This window comes from Pangasianodon hypophthalmus, chromosome 7, assembly GCF_027358585.1.
Source record: "Pangasianodon hypophthalmus isolate fPanHyp1 chromosome 7, fPanHyp1.pri, whole genome shotgun sequence".
In the NCBI taxonomy this organism is placed as follows: domain Eukaryota; kingdom Metazoa; phylum Chordata; class Actinopteri; order Siluriformes; family Pangasiidae; genus Pangasianodon; species Pangasianodon hypophthalmus.
The window spans coordinates 23326699-23352455 of NC_069716.1; the positions used below are offsets into that span (position 1 = coordinate 23326699).

Sequence of the window (25757 nt, forward strand, 5' to 3'; positions counted from 1 at the left end):
TATCCTGGTAAGGGTCACAGTGGATCTGAAGCCTATCCCAGGAACACTGGGTGTTTTCTCCCACCTCCTAAAAACAAGCGAGTAGGTGGATCAGTGTCTCTAAATTTCCCCCAGGCGTGAATGTGTGTATGCATTGCGCCTTGCGATGGACTGATGTCCCATCCAGGGTGTAATCCTGTCTTACGCCCAGTGTTTCTTGGATTTATCTGACAAGAAAAACAATTCCATGTTTAAGATATGAAATGTAGCACAATAATCCAACATAAGGAAAATCGAAATGAAAAGAAAATCAGTAGATAGAGGGTCACTCTCACCATCCTGACCTGTATTATGTAATGGTTGTAAGCCCACTGAAGCAGAATACTATTCTATATTTCTGGACACAGTAATTGATTTGTGATACAGGCTTTGTATACCAAATGGCCAATGTTTCTGAAAGTTCATTTAGCCAGAAGAATCTGTATAACACTGTATAATGTTTATTGGTTAAGACAGACAGGTTAGAGTTCCTTCTGTGTCCTGCGACTGGTACAATGAGTATTCAATGCAGAATTCTGAAAAAAAAATACATATAAATATTTTGATATGCAAAGCTTCTTTTTTTGGTTCGATGCTGGTAGCTGTAGACACATTTCCTGTTTCTGTTGCACAGGTGGATGGGCACTGAACCTCAAGGAACTGAAACTCATTCAAACTATTGGAAAGGGTGAATTTGGAGGTTAGTTTCACACTAGTCTATTTAAGGCTATTCTCTTGAAGGGTATTCACAGTATTCTATAAATATATGAGAGCATTTTGCATGAATCATTCATCAGTGCCTCTCTAATGGAGAAGCCGTCCACTGCTCAGTTTAGTGCTCCAAGATGTACTAAGATGACATTTCCTGTTTCCTCTTTCCTAAGATGACTGCTTAGATTTATTTATTATTCATCACTTCCTGGTTTGAATCTGATGTGATGCTTGAGCAGGTTAAAAAAATATAGAGCAACATGTCCATCTCCAAAGATAAGATTTGAAAAACTCAAAGCATGACGCTAATCATGAAGTGAATGACGTGACATGTTTTGCTCAGATGTCATGGTGGGGGATTACAGAGGCACTAAAGTAGCTGTGAAGTGCATCAAACATGACGCCACAGCACAGGCCTTCATCGCAGAAGCGTCAGTCATGACGTAAGTTCTCAGCTCTTTCATAACATACTTATAAAATTTCCATGTTCAAGTTGAAGCTAGATTTGTCACATACAAAGAGTTGTACAGAGTAGAATTCTTTATAATGAAATACTGTGTAGCGTATTACAGGGTAGAAGTGGGTGAAGTGGGTATGCGCAATATGTGCATGTTGTGCGTGTATGTGGAGTGCAGAGCGAGGAGAGATGATGATGATGATTAAATAAGGCATCTGCCCTTAAGGTGCACTGTGTGTTAATGTCCAGTCAGCAGTTATTCTTGACCTACTAAAATCAACTGGAACATTTGCTCCTGTATTTTTGTGCTGTGATTATAGAATTTGAACTTGGTGAAATATTAAATCCAGTCCATGCCCTTTTTGTTTTGTAGACAACTGCGACACAATAACCTGGTGCAGCTGTTGGGCGTGATCGTGGAGGAGAAAGGCAGCTTGTTCATCGTCACAGAGTACATGGCTAAGGTCAGTGACATGACCGGAATTTAACCAGCACTGGTTACACCACAGCACCGTCTAATCTGATTGGTCAGAAGGTGTTGATTAATTTTCTATAACAGCAGCTCGGACAGAAGTGTGGCTGTAATTCTACAATTTAAGGCTAATACTAAATGGATTAAAAAGTGTTATTTAACAAACATTTTGATATGATGGAGTTTTTTTGGAGAACATTTATTTAACGTTTATGGAAGGAGACTCCAGTGTCAGTGCTTTGTAATGTCTAGTAAGTTTTCTGCCACAGGAGAGTCTTCAGAATCCGCCACTAGTTTGTCTGTGCATCCATCTGAGGTTCTCAAGAACGAGTGGTTCAATGTTTGTAGGATTTCTATGGAATTCTCTTTGTAACCAACAGATGAACTTATTAGATTTTGGAATTGATCCAACCAGGGTCAAGGTCACAGCAAGGTCAAATGTCTGAAATATTTTTTTTTATTTTTAATTCAATAACTTCCTTCCCGATTATCATACAGAGATTTTTCTTACATGTTTGTGTTAAGGATCTCAAGGCCAATTTTCTGGCTATCTAAGATTTTTTCAACAGGTCCATCTGTCTGTCAGTCCATCTGTCTGTCAGTCCATCTGTCTGTCAGTCCATCTGTCTGTCAGTCTGTCACTAGGAAATTCTTGTTAGTACAGTATTTCAAAAATAAGTGGTTTTTCTATAACAGCATGTGCCAGAGAATTTTACTCCTTATATAACACACTGTATGTGGAAGGACTTCATTTAATAAATTTTAGGATGACAGCATGGTTTTTCAGTGTTAATGGGTTGGATAAGTAATGTACTGTGTATGCTGAATTTAATGTAAACTCCTATTACATTAGCATTGTGCTTATCTGTTTTCAATACATTTCCAAAGCTTTTAGGTTAATTGAATTACCTTTTGAATATTACAGTCATGTTTATGTGCAACACTTGAGAATAGAGCTTAATATGGTGAATCATGAGTTATAGAATGGGCACATTTATTTACTGAACTTAAACAAACAGAAAGGAAATTATTAATGCAGAATGACCATGTGTCTGCAGGGAAGCCTGGTGGACTATCTCCGCTCCAGAGGACGCACTGTTATTGGAGGAGACTGTTTGCTCAAGTTCTCCATGTGAGTTTTTAAACTTGTCTGGTAGAAGTATGTTTAAGGAATAGTCTGGTGGCTTTCAACCCAGTCTCTATCCATCAAATCTGTAGTGTAGTCCAAGACGGTCGACACATTCACCCGTGTTAAGAAAAGAATAGAAAACCTGTTTACTCTGAACTGTGTAAGAGCAGCTGTTGAATTTCATGAATGGAACGAGTCTTACCAGAGCTGTTCTTATGGAGGCTTATCCAAATATTTGCAAACGTCTCTATGGTTTTGTGGTATTCATCCATGATCAGGTGTAAACTGAGACATAATAATAATAATAAGAAGAAGAAGAAGAAGAAGAAGAACTATTATTAATAATAATAATATTATTTCTGTAGCACCTTCCATACATTTAAATGCAGCAGAGTGCTTTATAGTGTGAAGTAAAAAAACTGAGAAATAAAGAAAGGATAGTCAATATAATTTAGTAATACAGGCAGATAATAAATAGCAGTGACGGAGAAAAGAAAATACTAGCTAAATAAGATATATAATTAATGTTTAAAAATAGACAATAATTGAAATAATATAAAGTAATGTAAACATAACATTGCAAGTCAAAGTAAGTCAATTCATAAAAGCTTGTTAAATACTAAAGTGGAAAAATTTGTAGCTGTTTTTAGCTTTTTTTTTTTTTTTTTTTAAATCAGTGATAGATGGAGCCTAACGAAAGTTTGAAAAAAAAAAAAAAACGCTGCTTCACCACTCTCTTAAAGTTTTATACGTGGAATGTGAAGAAAATGCGAATGTGAAGATTCTTCCTTCTGAAAAGTAGTCCTTCTCTGAAACGACAAACTCGTGTGTTGTATAAAAATGTGTTTTGCATCAACGTTTACTGACGTCCCTTAAACTTTTATTATAAATGAGTTTAGAGTAAACAGGATTTCTGATTTTCTGTGCAGAGAAATGTGATTAAGTTCTCGTCAGTGTTAATCACACGTGCTACGGATATGGCAGATAGAGATGAGACTGAAAATGCAGGAAGAATAGGATTTCATTAAGGTCACGAAATGTATGGTGTAATTCAGTCACCTTGACTAGACATTTTAAAATGACGTGGATAAATTTCATTTTCCTACTTTACTGTAATAATTTTAATAATTACTGTTATTTGGATTAAATGCTTTCTCTCGGCCTCTCTGTGCAGGGATGTGTGTGAGGCCATGGCATATCTGGAGGCTAACAATTTCGTCCATAGAGATCTGGCAGCTCGGAATGTTTTAGTCTCTGAGGACAGCATCGCTAAAGTCAGTGATTTTGGTTTGACCAAGGAGGCGTCGTCCACTCAGGACACGGCTAAGCTGCCAATCAAATGGACATCCCCTGAAGCCCTGAGAGAAAAGGTAGTGTGTGTGTGTGTGTGTGTGTGTGTGTGTGTGTGTGTGTGTGTGTGTGTGTGTGTGTGTGTGTGTGTGTGTGTGTGTCTGAATAGGCAGATAAACTGCAGACACATGTGATGAAGACCACGGCTAAATTCTGTTATTCCTGTGTGTGTCTGAACAGAAATTCTCCACTAAGTCAGATGTATGGAGTTATGGAATATTGCTCTGGGAGATCTATTCCTTTGGCCGCGTACCATACCCGAGAATCGTGAGTATTCTTAGTTATTTATTTCAGTACTTCTTATCAGAAAGGAAAAAAATGTATAATTGTTATTTTCTGTGACTTTGTAAAGAAGGTAAAGAACAGGAAAGTCTTCAGGACTTGAAGCTTTGTAATTTCTCAGTAATGTGAGAAACGTTTTTTTGTCTTATTAACATCAAGAGAGATGACAAAACAGAGCCTGGTGCTGCTGTGACGCAAGTGATAAAAACTAACTTGTTTCACAGACATTCTACACCATTAAGTGTGACTATACACAAATAAAAAATATGGTGTCATTCTTTAATAAATGTAAAAAAAAAAAAAATGTTGCATTGGCAAATTGCTATGAACTTCAGAGTGGCAATGCATCACACTGCTCTGTTGTTGATTATTTTCCTATAACAGCACGTCCCATCTTGTTTTGTTCTTGACATAACACAGTATAAACGAGTGGGTGGCACAGTGGTGCAGTAGGTAGTGTTGTCAGTCATAGCTCCAGGGTTCCAGGTTTGCTCCTGAGCTCAAGTTACTGTCTATGTGGTGTTTTGCATATTATCTCATGTTTTATTTTAATAAAGTTGGACAAAACAATAAAAAAATATATCTATAATTTACAATACCTGCACTAGTAATACATGGCGGTCTCCAGCAGGGGGCACAGTAGTCCACAATTTATATGTGTATCTGCTACTTATATTGACAATGCTTTTATTTATTCTTTTTTTTTTTTTTTTTTTTTTTAAACCTCGAAAGAATTTAATTGCGCGGATTGAACCAATACACTTTAAATGTCGTTGTCTTGTTGCAGCCTCTGAAAGATGTGGTGCCTCGTGTGGAAAAGGGCTACAAGATGGATGCCCCAGACGGCTGTCCTCCTGCTGTGTACGACATCATGAAGCAGTGCTGGACTTTAGAGCCAGCGATGCGGCCCAGCTTCAGAGAGCTGAGAGAGAATCTGCAGCTCATCCAAGATCAAGAGCTGTTCCTGTGAGAGCAAGGACACAGAGACGGACTAACTCTGTGTGAGAGAGCTCAAAGGACTGTACAGAACTGTATACACACATGTGCGCACACACACACGCACTCTCACACACTCTCAGAACAGCACTCTGTCATCACACACTTGAAAAAGAAGAGACATACATGGAAAATATAAGTATAGCCAAATTGTTTTACTGATCCCCACTTTTTTTTTTTGTTCCTTTCTTTTGCTGTGCCTTCATGATTTGTTTTATAGAATCGGAGAGGCTGGCCTTCTCTTGTGTATTTGCCTTTTTTTTTTAAATAATTTAACTGTCTCCAGCCTCTTATGACCTGTTTGTCTTTATCTTTCAGTCACTGTCTTACTGTCTCCTCTCATACTAGAATACTCTTTTCACTTTGCTAAGTCATGCTCACACAGCACAGCGTCGTAGAGACAGATTCCCCGATTGCGTGGACGTGCAAGCATTCGTGTGTGCGTACTCCTCTGTGGATGTTGTGTTTCCGGAGCACTGGACTCTTCCCTGCCCCTGAGCTGTTGCTGTTATTTAGTTTTTATTATTCAGTGTTCACACCCCGAGTTTGTAATGTCTTTCATTTGGTTGAAAAATGGGTCTCGTTCTTAATCCTGGAAATGACTAAACTTGAAGCATGTGTCAATTCACGTAGGGGGAGATTTGCTGATTACATTTCTGATCCATGGAAAAAGATGCATTTTGTATGTAAAGTGTAAGAAGATGATGAAGAAAGAAAATATGAAGTTGTCTGCCTGTACAAGACTGTGAAGATTTTTTTTTTTTTACTGAAAATTGCACTTGTTAGGACTATATGTATTCATTTATCCAAAGCGACTAACAAGTGAGGCAGAATCAAAGCACAGAGATAAGCAGTTGAGAGTTAACATCTTGTTCAATGTCAAACACTGGCTCTCTGGCTGTCCTGAGATTTAAACTCATGGCCTTCCATTTCATTAGCACCGAGTGGGTAAAGAAATACACAAGGTCATCTCTGTTGTAAAGCATGGGATGAAAGACCGAAAGGGATCCTAAAGTAAAAATATAAAGTGTCCTGAACAAAAATTGTCCAAAAAAAAAAAAAAAAAAAAAAAAAAAAAGGTATTTGTGCAGTGCATTAATATATCAAGGGGCTTAAAATTCATACTAGCACCTGTATCTAACCTAACAATAGCTTTAAATAGGTTTTCTGTTTTAAATGTTTTATTTTTTTTATCCACAGTAATCACAAATATCCATAGTAGATAGAGATTAGTCTGAAACACATGAAACACACAGCAGTATTCATTTAACCTCTGAGCTACCATATGAGCAGATTAAGTTCTACAATATTATTAACTGTCCATAATAATTTTGTCTAGCAGATAAACTGGTCATAGCAGGTACAGCTTGTGGATGAAGATCTGGACTGCTACCTGTCTCCTTATCACATCTATGTGCAAGGCCCAGTTAGGAATTGCTGAAGTTGTGGTTAATCAAATTTTACCTGAGGTTGACGTATCATTTCTTTTATTTTCTAGAAAATTGTTATGGTATAGAACATCATTGTAGCTGCACAACTCATGTTCAGCTGTCTTTTAGCATACACACATACACACACACTCCAATTTTCCTGTTACTGGCTGAACAAGCCTGGAATTTGAAACGCCTGTAATTGGTTAATCACAACAACCAATGAAAATCAAGAGGGAGGTGGGACTTAAATTGATAATGTGAGTCTGCTCCAGTACTGTTTTTAGATATGAACTGAAATTGGTTCACTGCAAAAAATGTTGAAAGAAGTGAAACCTGTCTGAACTATAGAGACAAACTGACCTCATATTCCTCACCATGAGATTATTAATTATAGTTATTATACAAAAGTAATTATAATAATTATAAGATGATTCAATCTATTTCTAATCATTTTTACTCATTTCATTTGTCTTCTTCCACTGGTGTGTACTTTTGCAACGAGGTGATTTATTTTATGAAAGGAATACAACTATTTAAATTATTATTCAAACATGTACATTGTTTGGCTACTTATTAGAGTCAGTGAGCTTTTATTGGTGAACTTTCCACCGACAGGACACATTACATCCAAATTTATAGGATTACTTGTTTTCGAGTTAATTAGATTTGCATTAAACTCATTTAGTTGAAGGGACCGTTAAACCTGCTATCAACTACAAGAACTCAGTCATAAATGTAATTTGATAATGGTGAGTTGGGATTTCCACCGCTGTAGCAAACTTTGTAAAAAAAAAAAAAAAAAAAAAAAATCACAGACCCTCTGGATACGCTTCATGGACCGCACTTTAAGAACCACTGACTTGCAGGATATGTTGATGTTTGGTCATTGTTGTTACTCTTTTGTTGTACTACTGAAAAATTTCAACGCAAGTTGCACCTAGGAAGCAAAGAACCTTTAGGTATCTGAAGAACCTTCGAAGAAACCCTTTTTCTAAGAATGCACATATGTTGGATGCCACTTCTAAGGTTTTAAATCGTTTGTTTTGTTCTACAGGTGCTGAAAAAGTGAAGTGAAAAAGTAATGATTGTTATCTTTTCCTCCTGTGTCACGGACGTCCCTTTCAGACTGCAGAGTTCTTGTTTTTCTGCTTCTCTCCTCTGCTATGCATAGAACACCATACATCTGATACGACATTGCAGTAACAATACCCCGAGAAGAAGAAGACTGATGATGCAGCAGTCAGACTGAAATATAAACCTTTATAACTGTGTGGCACTGATTCTGTTCTAGGGCTACAACAAAATATGCTAGATCAGAGAAATATATTCCAGATAAAATACACATTTTTGTTTACTATGCTAAGATATGAAACGGAGGAGTATTTCTTTTGTACTTTTCTGACTGCTCCACCTCCACTAGCGTTCTCACATAGCTTTAAGGTGTTTGAGATGTCAGGCTTTGGAGAGATCTTGTCATCTCAGTGTAATCCACTTCTTCAGGCTCGATCGCTCATGTGTGGTTTGAATAAATGTTTCATAATCAGCGTCTGTGACGGTGGAGAATCAGCTCATGAATAAGCTTTTGTTTAATGAGTCGAGATGTGCATCAGAGCAAATGGTGCCGCTTCTGCCTCAGGCCCTCGGCTTGTATCCGTATGTCAGGGAACATGCTAAACGGTGACACCCTGGATGAGTCACCAGCAGAGACTTGCTTCCTGGCTGTGCACCTTAGCAACAAAGCAAGAAACACAAAAACACTCCACTCTCAAGCAGACACTCTCCAAAACATTTTTGACACCTTTAGCCTAGCATTTTCAAGCAGATGTTCTGGTTTAATACACTTTTTAGTCTGTCACTCTGGAGAAACAATTTAATGGTTTGAAATAAGAAGCATACAAGAGTGGTTTGATTTCAGAAAAGATTCCAGGTAGAATCCTTTTAGAAAGCTAGAAAGCTAGAAAATGCTGAAAGTATGAACATCAGCTTATGGTAAGATAGTAAAATGATAAAGATTTACTTAGGCAGGTGATAGTACAATATAGACATACATTTGTAAGCATAAGTTTGGGCACCCCTGGCCATATACTTTTTTTTTTTTTTTTTTAATTTTTGAAGTCAAAAGACATAAACACAACCTCTGCAGCAAGCTATTTTTTTTAAAAAATAACATTTTTATGTACAGTTAATGCACTTTAGATTTGAAGAACTGAGGAAAAAAAAGAGAAAAAAAATTGTGGCATGTGCAAAAGTTCAGACACTCTAATAAGTCAGTACTTAGTAACAATTGAATTTTTTAAATTTTTTGCCATATTGCTCACCTCAAGTTCACCTGCAAGGCAGTTTCTAGTGTTACAGTTGTTGCCATCCTCTGTATCTAGTGTTGAACATAGTTTGGTGATTACATGGCTCCTAACACACCTACTCAGTTTTCTCTTCCAGTCCCTGATGCATCTCATCAGCCTCTGTTTACATCTCTTTAGCTCCACTCTCACCCTTTTTCAGCTCTACGTTACAAGCATTGCACACATAATCATTTCCTGTGTGTCTGGACGTTGGGATGACCATATTAGAGCTATCATGTGGGGATTTGTCCAAGTGTACAATGTTTTTTCTGAGAAATGTGAAGCAAGAGTGAGAGTGAAGAGAAGCATGTATCTGGTTTCTGCTAACAAATAACGTTATCAGAGCATTTAGTAATAAGTATTAGATTAGGTTCAAAAAATGGTAAGCTGTAATGCTTGTGTGTGTGTGTGTGTGTGTGTGTGTGTGTGTATATATATATATATATATATTTATATAATAATAATAAGATAACAATTATTTATTATATTATTTTGTGTATATGTGTGTGTGTGTGTGTGTGTGTGTATATATATATATATATATATATATATATATATATATATATACACACACACACACACACACATATACACAAAATTTTATTTTTTCCAATAATTAGTAGGGTGTCCAAACTTTTGCACAGCACATCCAGATGTGTTTTATTCCTCTTATACCACAGCAATTTGCCATCAATTACAGTTCTTATTTATTAAAGATCAACACAATACATTTTAGTTACATTTAATGTTGTGGAATGTCCACAAAACAAATGGGTTTGTGTTATCACTTACGTTACAGCAGATAGAAACAGTCATTCTCTCCCTCACTCTCTTTTTGTCACTCCTGAAGTGAATACGATTAAAAATGTTATGCTACCACAAAGTCCTCCATCCTGAAGACTTATCTAAAATTACTGCTTGACCTCTGCATGTTACAAAGCGCCAACACTGGAGACTCCTTCCATAAATGTTAACATCTCCTCACAGAAAACTCCACCATTTCGACAATTATACAATTTCACAAATCTGTTTATGTAGAGCGTCTGCTGTACAAGTCCCTGTGGAAACTGGTAATATACAGATGACACCATTTTAAAATGTGTGCAGTAATATAAAGCTGTGGTTTGTATTACAGCCGGCACTACAGTCAGAGCTACTGTTGTGGAAAATTAATCAACACCTTCTGACCAATCAGAATCAAGAATTCAACAGCACTGTGGTGTAAGCTGTAATAATAGTTAGCTTCATAATGTTATTAAAATATGGCTGAGCCAACATTTAGTGTTTGATCATTTTTAAACATTTTTAACTTAGAATATCAAAAAACTGTGACGTTCTTAGAACCGAATAGTTTTATCTGGGCGAATGCTGGAAATGAGTGAGGACTGAGGTCAGAACCACAGCTAGAACATATTTTTAACATTACAGTATGGCTGTAATGTTAAAGCTTTCCATAACTTTCCATAACTTTCCATAACTTTATGGAAACATTTATGTTAATATTTGTGGCAGGTGGGGGTGTGGGGGAATGAACACATTAATATAGCATGTCTGTTGCTTACTTGTGGGTACATATTAGCAATCTCTCCCTCTGCCTCTGTCTCTATCCCTATCTCTCTCTCTCTCTCTCTCTCTCTGTGTGTGATCTGAGCTGTCAGAGAGTGAGCTGAACGAACAACGTCAGAGCCGCTTTCATGCAGCCAGTTTCCCTCACATGCAATCTCACCCTGTGTCCCTGTCAGCTGTCATTTGTCACAACAGCTCTTCAACAAAAAATTATAAATTTTGCAGATGTTTTTTTTTTCCTGTGTTTGTGTAGGCAATTTGAGGTGCACAGTGTAGCTAGCTAGCACAAAGAACTGAGGTAATACACACAATATAAAGGCAGATTGACAGTGGAAACTAGACAAAAACATTGGGAATGTCAATATTTCTCTCAGTTGTGTTGGTTAACTACTCTAAACAATCTTCCGTGGACTCTACCAACATTGTGCCCACAACTCATAAATTCTTGTAGTTACAGTACTGTACAAACGTCTAAGGCACCCTATTTTTTTTTTAGTACAAACTTTGTTATAGATTTTTATTTTATGACTTCTACATTATTGATTCAGTACAAAAACATTTTAGATTTCCAAACATTAGTTTTCCAGCACAAAATTACATGTTACAGAAAAATGTCTGCATGTCAGTAAAGAAAGCAGAATATTACATAAGAGACACTTTTCAGACAAAAACATAATGAAGGCTGCTGGGTTTTGCTGCAGAAATTAGAAGCAAGTGCGACAGTCAAAGTCTCCAGAAGAACTGTGGCTGCTTCTGCAAGATGCTCAGTAACACTTACAGCTCATTTCCTTATGAAACTGTATAAATTGTACCTGAGAATATAATTGTTTTTTTAAAGCAAAGGATCGTCACACCAAATATTGACTTTGTTTCATTTATTACTGTTTACTGCTCTTTATAGTATTTTTTTTAATGTAGAAACATTTAATTTCATTACTGTTGAAGGCATCTTTGCTCTAGAGCATTTGTTTGCATGTGCCTAAGACTTTTGCACAGTACTGTAGATACCACAGGATTACCACAACAGTGAGTCATAGAATCATCACATAAACATGATCAACACAGCAAACATTACAACCTAACCTTCTTAGAAGCTGTCAAATACATTACTGAATGTTCAGTGAACGTTCTCTCTGCTGAATGGGAATTGCCATCTAATGAGGAATCTTTAAGACAAACAAAAATTCCATTTAAGCACCAAGTAGCAAGATAATTATTCAATGCTGAGCAATGCTCAGGGCTGTTAGACTTTGTTTCAGCTGGCAGCGTGTCTTCGTATGGACACATTGGAATGAATCTGCATCGATTAACACTGCTTAACACTCCTTGGGAATGAGTGAATGTGTACATCGTGTGTACATTTAAATTTCTAGATATAATCGTTGCTCATTATCTGTATCTGTATTGCATGTTGTATGTGTATGTCCTGTACTTGTATGTGACTGTGTTAAGGTTTGGAATTGTTACTCTATAATCTATTAACATCTGTTTGTAGAAAAAAAATATTAATTGACAATTTTCCACTTGCCTCAGTTAATTACCCATTAAAACGTCTGTGCTATTATGTTCTGTTGTATATATAGTATAGATAGAGGGACAGAAACAGTACAGTACCAGCTTTATATAGAAAGAGAGAGAGAGAGAGAGAGAGAGAGAGAGAGAGCGCAGGAAAGACAGGACAGGATGGATTTATATAAAGCGAGAGAGAGTCAGAGACAGAGAGCACACAGTCCATGCGCTGAAACAGAGCTGTCCATGAGAAGCTGGTGTTGAAGCAGGAGCCCCTCCAAAAGCTCCACACAGATGGACACTTGATTTGAAGTTTTATTTCATGTTTTGAAACAGAGTATTTATTAATATTTCAATTCAGTTCTGATTTGTGTGAAGTGTTTGTGAAGGGTTTGTGTTGAGGAGACGTGGAGCGATGGCTTTCATGGTGAAACACATGATAGGGGGACAGCTGAAGGATCTCACTGGGGGTCTCGGAGAAGAGAAAGCTGAAGGAGAGAAGTCCGAGGCTGCGGCTAAGGGGATGACACAGGAGGAGTTTGAGCAGTATCAGCAGCAGCTGGCAGAGGAGAAGTAAGTGGAACGTTTTACTCTTAGGTCTTATTTCTGAAGTTATTGCTGAGTGTTTTTTGACTGATCCTTAGTTGTATCTTCGGTTTAAGAGTGGCAGATAAAAACAACAACAACAAAAAAAACCCTTCATCTCATCTTTATGCATGACAATAAGGCCTTAAGATTCCATGTAAAATGAAGAGTCTTTTGATCTACACCTTTACATAACCTTTAAAGCTAGTTTTGCAAAAATATTTAGTTTCCACAATCCTGCAATATAAAAATAGCCTCATCACCTCTATCTCATGTAATAATAGAAGGGATTAGGTTTTAAATTACAGACCAGTGTACCTTTAATCAATAATGTACATCACAGTGACCTAGGAACATATTTGTCTTGTTCCGAATCTCAAACAGTTTCCTCTTTGACATACTGTACACATATTCATTTATTCTTTATGTGACACACATTTTAGGGGTAGATTTTTATTTCTGTTATTTCTTCCCAGAACTGTTCATCTTGCTTATTACTTCTGTCATGTGTGTTTTCTGGATGGAATCATATTATACTTCAAGGCATAAAAATCTGCTAAATCTGTACACAGCCCTCTACGACATCCATTCATTCACTGATCTTCAGTAACCACATCCTGGTCAAGGTCACGGTGAATCCAGAGGCTATCCTGGGAATGCTGGGTGGGAATACACCCTGGATGGGATGCCAGCACATTCACAGCTAGGGGTATTTCAAGGAAGGAAGGAAGGAAGGAAGGAAAGAAAAACAAGGAAAGTAGGAAGAGAAGAGAGCAGAAATTGAAGAAAAAGAAAACAATCTACACACCTACAGTGTGTACTTGTGTTGCTGTGTGAGTTTAACCAAAGCAGCTGATTGGTCAATCAAATATTTTAACAGGAAAATTTCACACTACAAATTTGACAGATACAGGAATATGTTTGTTAGTTAGTTAGCTACTTAGCTACTTAGTTACTTAGACAGGCAGGCAGACAGACAGACAGATCACTTTATTCATCCCAGAGGGAAATTCGTAGCACAGATACTAAAGTATACTAAAGGTAATTAACATTTTACAGATGTTGGGTTTTCGGTCAGTGAAAATTGGCATGGGCCTGAGTTTTTACAGTTTGTACTTTCTTTTGTGTACCATGTTGACACACAGGACGCCTAAGCTTATTATAATGCTACAAACTGATTCTGTATCACTCAGGTTGGAACGAGAAGTCGGTTTTGCACAGAGGAAAGCGGAGAGAGCCACAGTCAGGAGCCACTTCAGGGAAAAATACAGGCTGCCCAAGGTAAGTAGCATCACATAACAAATCCCAACTACAGTACGATATGCTTACCATGCCTCTCATATAAGATCCATATAGTATATAATGCTGATCACTGTGTCCTGGGCCTACCTGCTTGGGTTTGTCTCATTCTAGAGTGAGCTGGATGAAACACACATCCAGGCAGCAGGCAAGGATGTGGAGCTGCCCTCAGAGCTGGCTAAGATGATCGCAGAGGACAACCAAGAGGAAGAGCACAAACAGTCAGTCCTGGGTCAACTCAGCAGCTTACAGGATGTTGATATCGACCAGCTGAAGGAAAAAGCGCAGGCCACACTCGGAGACCTCAAAGAGACAGCAGAAAAATGTGAAGTCATGTGATTAAGGCTCTTATACACAGTCAATCTCAGGATGAGAGAGCTAATCTGAGATATTTATTAGCTCTCCTAATAATAATCACCTATTTAAGCATAAACAGCACATTCCTTACACTTAGTCTATGCAAATATCCTACACAATGTTGATCAACTAAAGCTTTAACTTTTAGTTACATTTTTGTATAAATGTTAAAATAATTATTCACATATTTTGTTGTTGTTGTTATTGTTGTTGTTGTTGATAATAAAGTATATTAATCTATCAGTATTGCAGACTGTTATAACAAATAAAGGCCGGAACTAACTGCACGAGGTTGTGTGTTTTGGGGAATATTATTAGTGTCGCACTTTTTTTGTGCAACCAGGAAAGCGGTCCGTGTTAATTGTTTAGAAAAATGATTTAGCCTGCACTGTTCTGCATTGGACATGTAGAAAGTTCACTAAAAAGATAATTTCTATATAAGTATATATTAAACTAAAAATATTAATGGACAAGGAAGCTGACCTCTTCTATCGACAGATACCTAAAGTGGTAAGTAGACTAATACAAAGTTAGGGTGTAATTTAACAACTGCTTATATGCTGACATTATTGAGACAGTAGATTAATGGTTTATTAAATCTGAGGAAGAAAATTAGCACATTGCTATCAACAGCTAGGAGCCTAAACGGATTGTGAAATCTTTACGATTCACCACATTTTTAAGAAGGAAAAGTTCATTCAGTTTATCTAAAGGTAAACCACACAACCTGGTATGATAGAAAGGTGGCTGAGGCGAAGGGTGCCAATACTTATGGAGACCGAGTCATCTGTAAGAGTGGTTTTTGTCTTAATCAGCAGTTTTTATTCGGATGTTCTGGTTCACGTTAAAATCATACTGCAGTTGCAGCGTGTCGCCGCTAGTTTTTTATTTACTGACTAGTGAGCAGGTCATGTCCTGTATGTTAGCTTTTTTTCACAAAACGGGAACCTTCTTGAACTTTTAATACTTTAAAAATACTTTATATACTTATTTGAAGAGGGATCAAATAGTAATTTATCAAATTTTGGTGGAGTCCTTTCTTTCTCCTAATCTCTGTAAGACTGCAGAATTCTGTATGGTCTGTTAAACCTGACAACAAATTATGAGATCAACAAAACATAACAAAAATATTATTATAATTAAAAATAGAATTATACAAAATAATTATAATAAACAAATGCAAATTGGCTGAATATACTAATACTTATTTTGCATAAAAGCTGATGTACTGTGTTCAAAGCATCAGATTACACCAGTTCTACTGTACATTTTCTTTACTTTCATAATTATGAAGCTTCAGGAGAGAGAAAAAAAGAGAGACTGGTGAGGGAACTGTTTATAGCTGCTATAACGTAAGTAATAACAGGAACTAACTTGTTTTGGGAAGGTTCCACAACATTAAATGTAACTATAAATGACATGTCATTCATTAACAAAATGTTTTTTTTTTTTTTGTCATATCGCTGTTGTGTAGGAGGAATAAAACACTTGGGGACATGCTGTTATTGGAAAGTAATCAATTTGAGGGTGGTAACATTAACTCTGGCCACATCACACAGCCCTGTTGATTATTTTCCTATGTCAGCATGCCCTGTTATGTTTTATTCTTTGCTTATTGTCCATCCTTTATAATCCTTATCATTCTTATCAGTGTATTGGATTGATGTTATCAAAATTGCTTTTATTTTTGCTTACAGGAGCTCCATGCACATCTTAATGGCTCTGTCAGCTTTGCAACGATGGAGAAACTCATTGCCCGAAAGCCGCATCTGAACATCGAGTCTAGCAGGACGGCCATCCAGAGCGGACAGCGGCGCACACTGGCCGAGTGTGTACTCAGCTCTTTACTGAGTCGTGTCACTAATTAGTACAAGTCTACTAGCAGTGCACTAATAGTATAGCTTAGTAAGGTAGCATGCGCTTTTGCACTCAAAAAGATACAATCCAGTTTGTTAGTACAACTGTAGAAATAGAAGGTTTAAAGAATTGCTTTTTTCACGAATCATAGAACAAGGTGAAATTGCTTACAGAAACTGTAATATACAGTTGAGAGCAATAGTTTACATCCCCCGTGTTTTCTGGATGAACAGATGAAAATACAGATATTGTGTAATATACTGTATCTATAAAAAAAATGATTTCAAGAAATTGAAAATGAAATGTTTGTATGCAGCAACGAGACAGCAATCTAAAACATATACATCTATCCATCTATCCATCCATCGTACCGCTTATCCTACACGGGGAGCCTGGAGCCTATCCAAGGGGACTCGGGGCACAAGGCAGGGGACACTCTGGACAGGGTGCCAACCCATCACAGGGTGCAATCACACACAGTTTGGAAATGCCAATCAGCCTACAATGCATGTCTTTGGACTGGGGAGGAAACCAGATTACCTGGAGGAACCCCCCATAGCACGAGGAGAACTTGCAAACTCCACACACACAGGGCACAGGATTCGACCCCCCAACCCTGGAGGTGCAAGTCAACAGTGCTAACCACTAAGCCACCAACAAAATCAACAAGCAAAATAGTTAAAAGAACCATAAACAAGAAGTCAGCCTTTTGTCATGACCCTCTCTGTAGTGTGACAAAGACAGTGTGTGACATCTGACAGAGTTACACACGTACAGTGAGGGGAAAGAAGTATTCGAACACTTTTATTTGTGTTATTTAATATACATCCAGTGCATATATCCACTCAAATTTACACACATACCACCTTTTGACTTTGTACTTATAAACATGAACAAAAAATTGTTCATTAGCATAAACAAAGATATGTTTAAAAAAAAAAATGAAATTGATGGGAAAAAGTCTTCAGACACCACAAATGACCAACTTAGTTGCAAAGCTGTTGTTGGCAGTTACAGCCTCGAGACTTCTACGGTAAGAAGTGATTAGCTTTTTGCAGCACTGTGGCTCCTTCCTCTTGTCAAATCCTCTTCAGTTCCCCAAGGTAATAAGGGTCCCTCTTATTGACTCGCAATTTCAAAATCCTACATAATTAAAGTCAGGAGATTGGCTAGACCACGCAAGCTCCTTCACCTTCTTCTTCTTTTTTTTCTTTTCTTTTTTTTTCTTTAATACACAAAGCAGTCATGAGTTATTTTACCTGTATGTGGTTGTGGTTGTCTTGTTCAGCTTCTCCACAGATTGAGTTTCTTGGCTGTTGAGATTAAATTCTCCTCTAATATGTCCCGGTACATTGCTCCATTCATGTTTCCTTCGATGATGTGTAATGCTCCAGTACCGTTTGCAGAGAAGCAGCACTGTATCATGATGCTCCAACCTCTGTACTTCACTGTGGGTGTGGTGTTCATACGCGCAACCCTTCTGTCTCCAAACATGAAGCGCTGAATTATTGCCAAATAATTTTATTTTTGTTTTGTCTTTTGTTCCAAAAGAGTTTTGATTTGTCTAAATGCTTTTAGAAGCACATCTCTGTGCTTTTTAGGAGTTTAGTGCGAGATGTAGGAACAGAGATGAATGTGATGCAGTTCATTGCTTATTGTCCTCTGTGTAACTGATGCTCCTGCTGCTTTCATTTGTCCTGCAACTCTTTTCAAGCAGCTACTGGCTTCTCTCCTACCTTCCTTATCATTAGTCTGAGAATGTGTTGCAAAATGTCCAGGGACGATTACTTGTGGTTCCATGAACTTTCTGTATGTCAGGTAGAATCAGCAAAAATCAACTGTACCACTAATGAAGCGTCGGAATGTTTCAAATAGTAAGAAACCTGGGATCATGTGAGGAGGAGCATCGCAGGCAGTACCAGTCCACAGCCCTGCTCATGGGGTGTAAATGATGCAGTGTGTGTCATATTCATGTGTCTGTGATCACTGATTTCACATGCATTGTTCTTTTCTACAGATGCTTCCAGGTTTTCAAAGTGATCCATCAGCTTGTTGATTCCGAGGAAGACATTTTAATGGTAAATTGATGTTGATTTTGACTTTCAGTATCAAACCCCTGGTGAAATGTTTACTAGAATGTTTCTTAATATTAATTTGAACAGGTTGCCAAAGCTGTTATTGAGGAGTTTGCTGCAGATGGGGTGAAGTACTTGGAACTGCGCAGCACTCCACGAGAAGAATCCAAAACAGGTACTTGTTAGCGGACATCAAAATGTTGTGAAGCAATTTATAAAATATTTCAGGATGAACTCTGCCTTTTTGATCAAGGTCTGTCTAAAAGAAGATATATTGAGACAATCCTTGAAGCCATCCATCAGTGTAAGCAAGAAGGAGTGGACATAGATGTCAGGTTTGTAAGTCCTTCCTAAACCTTTCTGTAGATTCCTCTGAATTGTGGCACACATTGAGTTCGTTTCTGTTGAACAGGTTTCTTGTGGCTGTGGACCGCAGAAATGGCCCTGAGGTTGCTATGGAGACGGTGAAGCTAGCCGAGGACTTCATGCTGTCCAGTGATGGTGTGGTGGTGGGACTGGACCTCAGCGGTGACCCTACAGTTAGTACAGCTGCCTGACTGGATAGCTTGAATTCCCAGATCAACACATTAGCCCTTAATCTGCATAGAAATGAACCTGCGTCTGATTCAAAATGATGATTTGAGGTGATTTGAGCACAAACGATTCAGCTTCAGCTGTGTGGTGGATGACAGTTCCCTCCCAGCTAGTTCCTTATTTACATATCATATGCATATGTCATGCTCCAATTTACCCTCACATACATCTCATTTACATTAAACACACCCTAATTTATGCAGGTGTTGCAAAAGTCATCAAATCAGTGGAAAGAATTGAGCAGGCTACCTACGATCTGTGGAAAGAAAAGGTGCTTTTATCCCAGGTCGCTACAAATAAAGAATCTAATGAATGTTTGCTTTTTTAAAATTATTATTAAAGCTGTTTAAGGCCATAATCAGGTAGAAAACTAATCATTTTCCAACTTTACCTGTAGATAGTTATTTAAATTCTAATTATAACTGGCTTTTTGTTCATTTTAGAACTCAGCTATATTGGATTTAACTGGCATCAGATTTAATAAAACTTGTACTGTAAATATATTTGAGTCAAGTTAATATCCTGAACAAATAAACAAATGCATATTTCTTATAAACAAAAATGCTGAAAGAAATTATTTAAGCACTGGAAATCAGACTACTAAAATGAATAAAATGGCATCTGGTGGGTTTTAGTGTTGATATGAATACGTCTAGATCAGAGCTTGTACACAAATGCACCTAATGCTCCATTAAAGGAGTAGTGAGGTGATGAAGGTTCACGTCTGCACCTCTGATTCACATTTACAAACTACACAGTGACTCTAAACCACGTTATCTATGTTAGTTTGAGGTTCCTGAGTGTGCAATTGTGATTATCAATGTTATTTGCTATTTTATTGTTATTACTGTAAATACTATCCTTTTCCATAACAAACCTGATATAATAGGTGGAATTTGATAATATATGCACATAAAACATTATTAATTACTATTTACAAACTAGTTACAAACATTGTTAATTACTTTTAAGTTTTAAATTCAGCTGAGTGTGTTGAAGGGAAAACAGTTGTAGTTTTTTAAATGTGTAATGATGTGGATGTAATTATTTTTTGTACCAAAACAATTGTGTGTCTTTTTAACTACAAATTTTACCACTTGTAGAAATGCAAATTGTGCTAAATTGTAGATTGTCCTAAATGCAAAATGGTTACCAAGATTGCAGCTTTGTTGAGCAGTGAAGCCTTTTTTCCCCCTCAGCATTCCTCTTTTTTTATGCAGTAGAAGAGTTTTTTCTTCTTAGCTTTGCCTGCTTTGTATGAATATAAATATTCACAGTAGTGCAAATTCAACAACAGTTTTCTGACACAAGTTTTGCTGATGCACTGCAAGAAAATGATATCTTAGCAAGTTAAAATATGGGCAAATTTATCTTATATTTCTTATTATGAGATTATTATTATTATTATTATTATTTTCTTAAATCCCTCATCTGCTCTCAGAGAAGCTGTTGTGTTACTACATCAGCACCAGTTCATTGTCATTGTTGCACTAATGGCCTGGAATTGCATTAGTACCGTTATGTGAAAAGGTCTTAAGTCTTAAATTTAATCTTCTTAAACCTGCAGATTCAATTTTTATGTCCATTTGCTTTATCAGTTTATTGTATCTGGCTTTTAAAAAGTGTTTTGTGTTGGTCTTTAAAAGGTAGGGCATGGAAAAGACTTGCTTTCTGCTCTTCAGAGAGCCAGGAACTGTGGGCTCAAGCTGGCTTTGCATATGTCTGAGGTTTGTTCATATCAACACTATTCAACCCTTCATGTACCTTTTCCTATTGGACCTCAGCCTTATAATAGTAATATTTAGCCATGTGGTTTTAGGTTCCTTCTCAGAAGGAGGAGTCGGAGTTGCTGTTGGATTTGCCTCCAGACAGAATTGGCCACGGAACATTTTTACACCCTGAAGTAGGAGGTTCGGACAGCCTTGTGGATAAAGTTCGTAAGCTAAACATCCCTTTGGGTGAGTAATCTCGAATTAGGGTCTCAGGTTGTTGTCTTTTTTTCATTTAGTGTCACTTTAAGCTATGATCTACCTTTTAATGTTTTGTTTCCAGAATTGTGCCTGACCTCTAATATCAAAGGTCAGACGGTACCCTCGTACGACAAGCATCACTTCCAGTACTGGTATGAGCGCCAGCACCCATGTGTGCTTTGTGTGAGTGTCTCTTCTCATCTTATGGTGCCTGTGCTAACAGATTTAAAATAACATAACTTCATCATCCTGATTTTCCTGTTTTTCCACTCAGACGGATGATAAGGGGGTGTTTTGCACCGATCTCTCTCAGGAGTACCACTTGGCTGCGTCTACGTTCGGCCTCAGTCAGGAGGCTGTGTGGTCGCTTTCCCAGCAGGCAATTCACTGCAGTTTTGCCCCAGAGGCTTTAAAGCAGAAGCTGGAGCAGAGGTGGGCTGAGTTAAGACCTCACATCCTTCACTGACGAGGATGATGCTCTTTTCTGTCTTTGTTGACTGTATGTCAGTGATACAGGGGGCATATGATGTGCTCGAGATATATCTTCAAATATTCGTAGTACTGTTTTAACTACTGTATATCTGCCTCCCCAAGTGATCACCAACCTCACAGACCTGACCCTCATACCTGACATCTACGGTTTTAGGTTATGTTTTAAATTCATAATGATCAGAAAATGGCAGGGTGCCATTTATTGATTTGTTGCTTAGGTTCCTGCCCAAAAGGCCAAGGATTTACTAATCCATCCATGTTTTTATGCATCTGTATCAACCCTGATTTTCTAATGTTATCCCCAGGAAATATTCACTTTGTATACTGGAACACTGAATAATCTGTGATTTCGACGTTGTGCAGTTTAGCCATTTGCTGTCTCGGTCACACACACATTTGCTGTCTCTGTCATCATAGCCATGTAATTACCTCCAAAAGCCAGATGGTGAAGTGAGTGTTAATGAAGCATCTCTCCTGTACTGTCTCTTTATATTAAATTACAAACTGGCAGCCTATGAGACTACTTAAATAAGGGAGTACATCTATATTTGAGCTAACTCACTCTGTTAGGAATTAAACAATGATTGTGCATATAGTTTAAAAAAAATACAATGAACCACTGAACTGCTTTTTAGTAAATAATGCTGCTCTTAATATAAATGCATGTGGTTGTTGTGTTTTGTGATTACCAGCAGGGGGCAGAAGCACAACTAAAAAGATTTTTGTTTTGCTCTGAATACACTGCTGCAATGGTTCGTAACCCTGGTCCTGAAGTCAGCTTGCTCTGCATATTTCATTGTTTTTCTTTGGCTTAAACCCTCCTAATCAGCTAAATAAAAGCCCCTCCCTTAGGTGTGTTAAAGCAGAGAAAACACTGACACGTCCATGTTGGGGTTACCCCGCAATCAGGATTGGTAACACCCTCATACTGGATCATCAGTTTTATTACTTATCTACTGGACAACCATATGGTTCTGTCTTCGCTAATCATTGCTGAGATGGATGCAAATCACTGGAATGGAGAAAAGGTGTTGAGGTATAAAATGACACACTTTTCAAAGCTAAGGGTTTAGCTGACTCTTTTAAGATAGCTGCTAAAAGTATAAGAAGCCTCAAACCCCAAAACTGATTAATGATCAAACTGATGTGTGACTTTTAGCTATGGTTTATGTTATATAAGTCTATATGTTTTAAAAGCTGTGGGGATTTAAAGCAGTTGGTGTGTGTGTATCTGTGTGTGCTTTCATGTTTCTTGTGGCATTTCACCTGTTTGCATCTAAACCTGTATTGATTTTTCTCCCTGTCAGTCTCTTTTTAGCTGGGGGCAAAATAGCTCCCAATCCACAGCTGCCTTTAGTCACTGCAGCTCGATGTGGACCACCTGATGCCTGCTGCTCTCTTTTATCACTCCTGTCTGTCCAGGGCTATCAGGCAGTTAAAGGGCAGTCCCATGATTCATGATAGGGAAAGATATGTTTACTCTATAAAAATTACTTATCATACTGTCTATCACTTGAGTTCCTGCTGGTTGCTGGAGCGTGCTGCTTGCTCGCGGTGTAATTGCAGTGATCTGATGCACTGCAGATATTTGTGCCTAACTGCTAATACCCTCTGAGGCTGGGGCACACTAATCGAGTAGACTTTGGCATTTTTGTAAATATCATTAGATATAATCTACTACAGGGAAATGACTAACAACTTTTTATTTTTTAAAAAACAACAAATTATACTTTTTATCCTTTTATAGTTACTTTTAATGATGTGGAACATCCATGAAACAATTTGATTCCTATTTTCACTTGTTTTACAGCAGCTATAAATAGGTTTTCCAGACCTCTAGATTTTGCTATATATTGTAGTCTGGTGGTTTTCACCAAGGCCCACCCATTTCCGGAACATGCCCGCAAACTCACAAAGATATCTCAATTATACACTGCAAACTGTTTCATACAAAACTCTTAAATAACATGTAAAAACATGAAAACATTTGAAGTAGTAATATCACCATTAAGACAGTCACGTTCTTAAGGTTTGGTAGATTGGCATTGCAATAGTGAATCAGCCACTACACCGTCAGAGCCTTTCTTATGCAGAGTGCATCATGTAAAATCCTCCACAAACATGCCGCATGAGCCTTTGGTTGCTGTTGGACAACTCTAAAAACTTGGTGAGAACTTATATACCTGTATATATTGCTAAATACTGGAGTGTGAGCAAAAGTGCCGGAGCTTCCTTTTCGTTAGCCGATTAAACTTTCAGAGTAAAAGTAAATTGGTTGTCCGAAGAGCGTCTTGCTGGAGAAGAACAGCTCCTGCACCAGTACCTCCAGGCATCACTTAATGGTGAAATCTGCAATGATGTCTTGACAGCTTGGTACAGAATTGATAGGTGGAATCATAAGATGCATCACATGCATCTTATTTCAGCACAAATAAGCAGCAATTATAATAAATTACATAGCCACACTTTTGCAGGAAAGACCAGTACAGCCTGAACTTTAATTATGCAACTGGTACCCTGTCCAACCTGCTTAGCGAGAGTCAGCGCTGATATGACTAAAGTCACAGTTTCCTGTATTCAAAGAAGCCAAGTAAATATGTGGTCTAAGACTCTGAGGTGGTGTCCTTATCTCTGAAAAACCTCGTCAAGGTAAGCATCAGTTTTTCACTTCATAAAGAACTACTACTTCAAACGCTGAAGTGTAGGTGGTGCATTATTTTAACCAAAAGAAAACTAGGTTGTGAAGACTAGCAAATTTCCTGATGCACGTTCAGTGAGTGGAATATTAGTCAGATTGCAACCTTCAAGATGCTGAAGGCTGTGGCCTGAAAATGCACAAAAGGCTCAGAGTATATTTATTAAGACTTACACAGGAGCCTGGGTAAGGGCAGGAACACCAGAATGTCGGCTGACTTGCAATTAGTGCACCACAGACTTCTTAGAGTTCTGCAAGAGAATGTTGTATCTACATTTTTATATATGTCAATAATTTCTTCATTCATTCATAATCGTTTATTCTGTTGCTAAGTGATTTTAATGCGGAACTCAAACTTAGACTGATGCTCAAATATCAGAAAACTAGGAGTGCCAGCATTAAAAAACAAACAAACTCAGAAACATCACCAGTACCAAGTGTTTGCAGCACCAGTATCACGTGTGTGTGTATATGTGTGTGTGTGTGTGTGTGTGTGTATTTGTGTGTGCACGCTGCCTGCAGTGCTCATGAATCCAAGCAGTGTTAAAAATGTAAGATGTAGATAATAATAATAATAATAAGCTTAGTTCTTCACTGTGGTATCAAAGGGTGTTGCACTGAAACTAATTTCACTAGCTAATTATGTCTCGCCAGCCAACATTCCCGTTTCAGTAGCTTAGTAAAGTTTCCGAGAGACAAAACAAGGAAAGTTGTGGGATTGTAGCACAACCGAACAACAGATTTGACAGATTTGACAGATTTTCTTTTCTTTCCTTTTCTTTTCTTTTTCTGCACCTTTCTTTTCTTTGTCTTTACACTACCTCTCCATCATTGCACAGTCTTCATTCTTCCAGAAACAAGAAAATTTATCATGACTGAACCAATCACAAGTAGAGCCTCTCAATGGTAATGTCTGTGTGGTGGGCTTTTTAATTTTTATCTATTTATTTATTTATTTATTTATTTTTTTAATACTAGAATAGGAATAAGATTAGAAAATTAAAGAAAAAAGATTTAGGAAGACAAGTGTGTGTGTGTGTGTGTGTGTGTGTGTGTGTGTGTGTTTGTGTATAGGAATATCTTAACGTTTTGATCTTATTGGTACATTTGGCTGATTGTCAAGAGGTAAACTTTTTTTTTTTACAAGACCTGAAGCTTTTATTTAAAAAACTAAAAGAGCCTAACCCTAACCTCTACCTTTTGTTCACTGAGGTAGAGGTTAGGGTTAGGTTCGGGTAAGTGTAGTGTTAATTAGCTGCCTTAATAATTAGGTGAATGGGAGGTGCTCACATGCAAGGTGAGTAAGGTGTGTGTGCGTGCACTGCCCTTAAGGTTGGAGTTAGGTTTAAAAATGGTGAATTAAAAGAATTCAATTTGAGAGAATGGAGAAATAAATGGAGAGAAAATTCCTGCACTTGGGGTTGTGGAACATTCTTAGCATACACAGTAGTGACATGTTGGTGTGTTTGATGTTGGAATGAGTGTATCAGGTACAAAAAAGCATTGCTGGAGTTTTTACACACTCTGGACACTTTTTATATAAAACACCTGCTTTGCTACTCAACCTT

At 37.6% G+C, this 25757-nt stretch overlaps 4 protein-coding genes across 7 annotated transcripts in view; all 4 read left to right on the plus strand.

Moving 5' to 3' along the window:
* csk (C-terminal Src kinase) overlaps window positions 1-6151 on the plus strand; it is a 32973-nt gene extending 26822 nt beyond the window's left edge. For all 3 annotated transcript variants that reach the window (XM_026918330.3, XM_053235626.1, XM_034306112.2), the window contains exons 7-13: window positions 653-718; window positions 1073-1172; window positions 1560-1650; window positions 2717-2790; window positions 3962-4157; window positions 4318-4404; window positions 5207-6151. In XM_026918330.3, the coding sequence (XP_026774131.1) occupies window positions 653-718; window positions 1073-1172; window positions 1560-1650; window positions 2717-2790; window positions 3962-4157; window positions 4318-4404; window positions 5207-5389 (797 nt within the window). In that variant the 3' untranslated portion in view covers window positions 5390-6151. The remainder of the gene's footprint in view (window positions 1-652; window positions 719-1072; window positions 1173-1559; window positions 1651-2716; window positions 2791-3961; window positions 4158-4317; window positions 4405-5206) is intronic.
* A 6336-nt stretch (window positions 6152-12487) lies between these two features.
* Window positions 12488-14793, plus strand: cplx3a (complexin 3a). The gene is made up of 3 exons (XM_026917752.3): window positions 12488-12838; window positions 14044-14131; window positions 14264-14793. Exons 1-3 carry the CDS (start codon window positions 12681-12683, stop codon window positions 14486-14488), a joined length of 471 nt encoding a protein of 156 aa, XP_026773553.1. The 5' UTR covers window positions 12488-12680; the 3' UTR covers window positions 14489-14793.
* A 32-nt stretch (window positions 14794-14825) lies between these two features.
* On the plus strand, window positions 14826-22632 carry adal (adenosine deaminase-like). 2 transcript variants are annotated; one of them, XM_053235507.1, is made up of 11 exons: window positions 14872-15016; window positions 15801-15858; window positions 16204-16334; window positions 18381-18441; window positions 18526-18613; window positions 18692-18773; window positions 18851-18977; window positions 20679-20759; window positions 20852-20990; window positions 21085-21185; window positions 21277-22632. In XM_053235507.1, exons 3-11 carry the CDS (start codon window positions 16246-16248, stop codon window positions 21466-21468), a joined length of 960 nt encoding a protein of 319 aa, XP_053091482.1. In that variant the 5' UTR covers window positions 14872-15016; window positions 15801-15858; window positions 16204-16245; the 3' UTR covers window positions 21469-22632. The 2 variants fall into 2 exon arrangements, with proteins under 2 accessions (XP_026773548.3, XP_053091482.1); XM_026917747.3 differs by lacking the exon at window positions 15801-15858 and having other exon boundaries at window positions 14826-15016.
* A 197-nt stretch (window positions 22633-22829) lies between these two features.
* The window catches only part of si:ch211-269c21.2 (carbohydrate sulfotransferase 8), a 62523-nt gene continuing 59595 nt past the window's right edge, over window positions 22830-25757 (plus strand). The window contains exon 1 of the mRNA XM_034305850.2: window positions 22830-24143. The gene's annotated coding sequence lies outside the window, so the exon portion shown is untranslated. The remainder of the gene's footprint in view (window positions 24144-25757) is intronic.

What these genes read in the sequence shown, in the direction of transcription:
- cplx3a (XM_026917752.3), top strand. Translation starts at nt 12,681, where the DNA reads ATGGCTTTCATGGTGAAACACATGATAGGGGGACAGCTGAAGGATCTC. An exon ending in CAGCAGCTGGCAGAGGAGAA is followed by an intron (nt 12,839 to 14,043) that starts GTAAGTGGAACG and finishes TGTATCACTCAG; the next exon opens with GTTGGAACGAGAAGTCGGTT. An exon ending in AAAAATACAGGCTGCCCAAG is followed by an intron (nt 14,132 to 14,263) that starts GTAAGTAGCATC and finishes GTCTCATTCTAG; the next exon opens with AGTGAGCTGGATGAAACACA.
- adal (XM_026917747.3), top strand. Translation starts at nt 14,972, where the DNA reads ATGGACAAGGAAGCTGACCTCTTCTATCGACAGATACCTAAAGTG. An exon ending in ACGAGAAGAATCCAAAACAG is followed by an intron (nt 18,614 to 18,691) that starts GTACTTGTTAGC and finishes TTTTTGATCAAG; the next exon opens with GTCTGTCTAAAAGAAGATAT. An exon ending in GGAGTGGACATAGATGTCAG is followed by an intron (nt 18,774 to 18,850) that starts GTTTGTAAGTCC and finishes TCTGTTGAACAG; the next exon opens with GTTTCTTGTGGCTGTGGACC.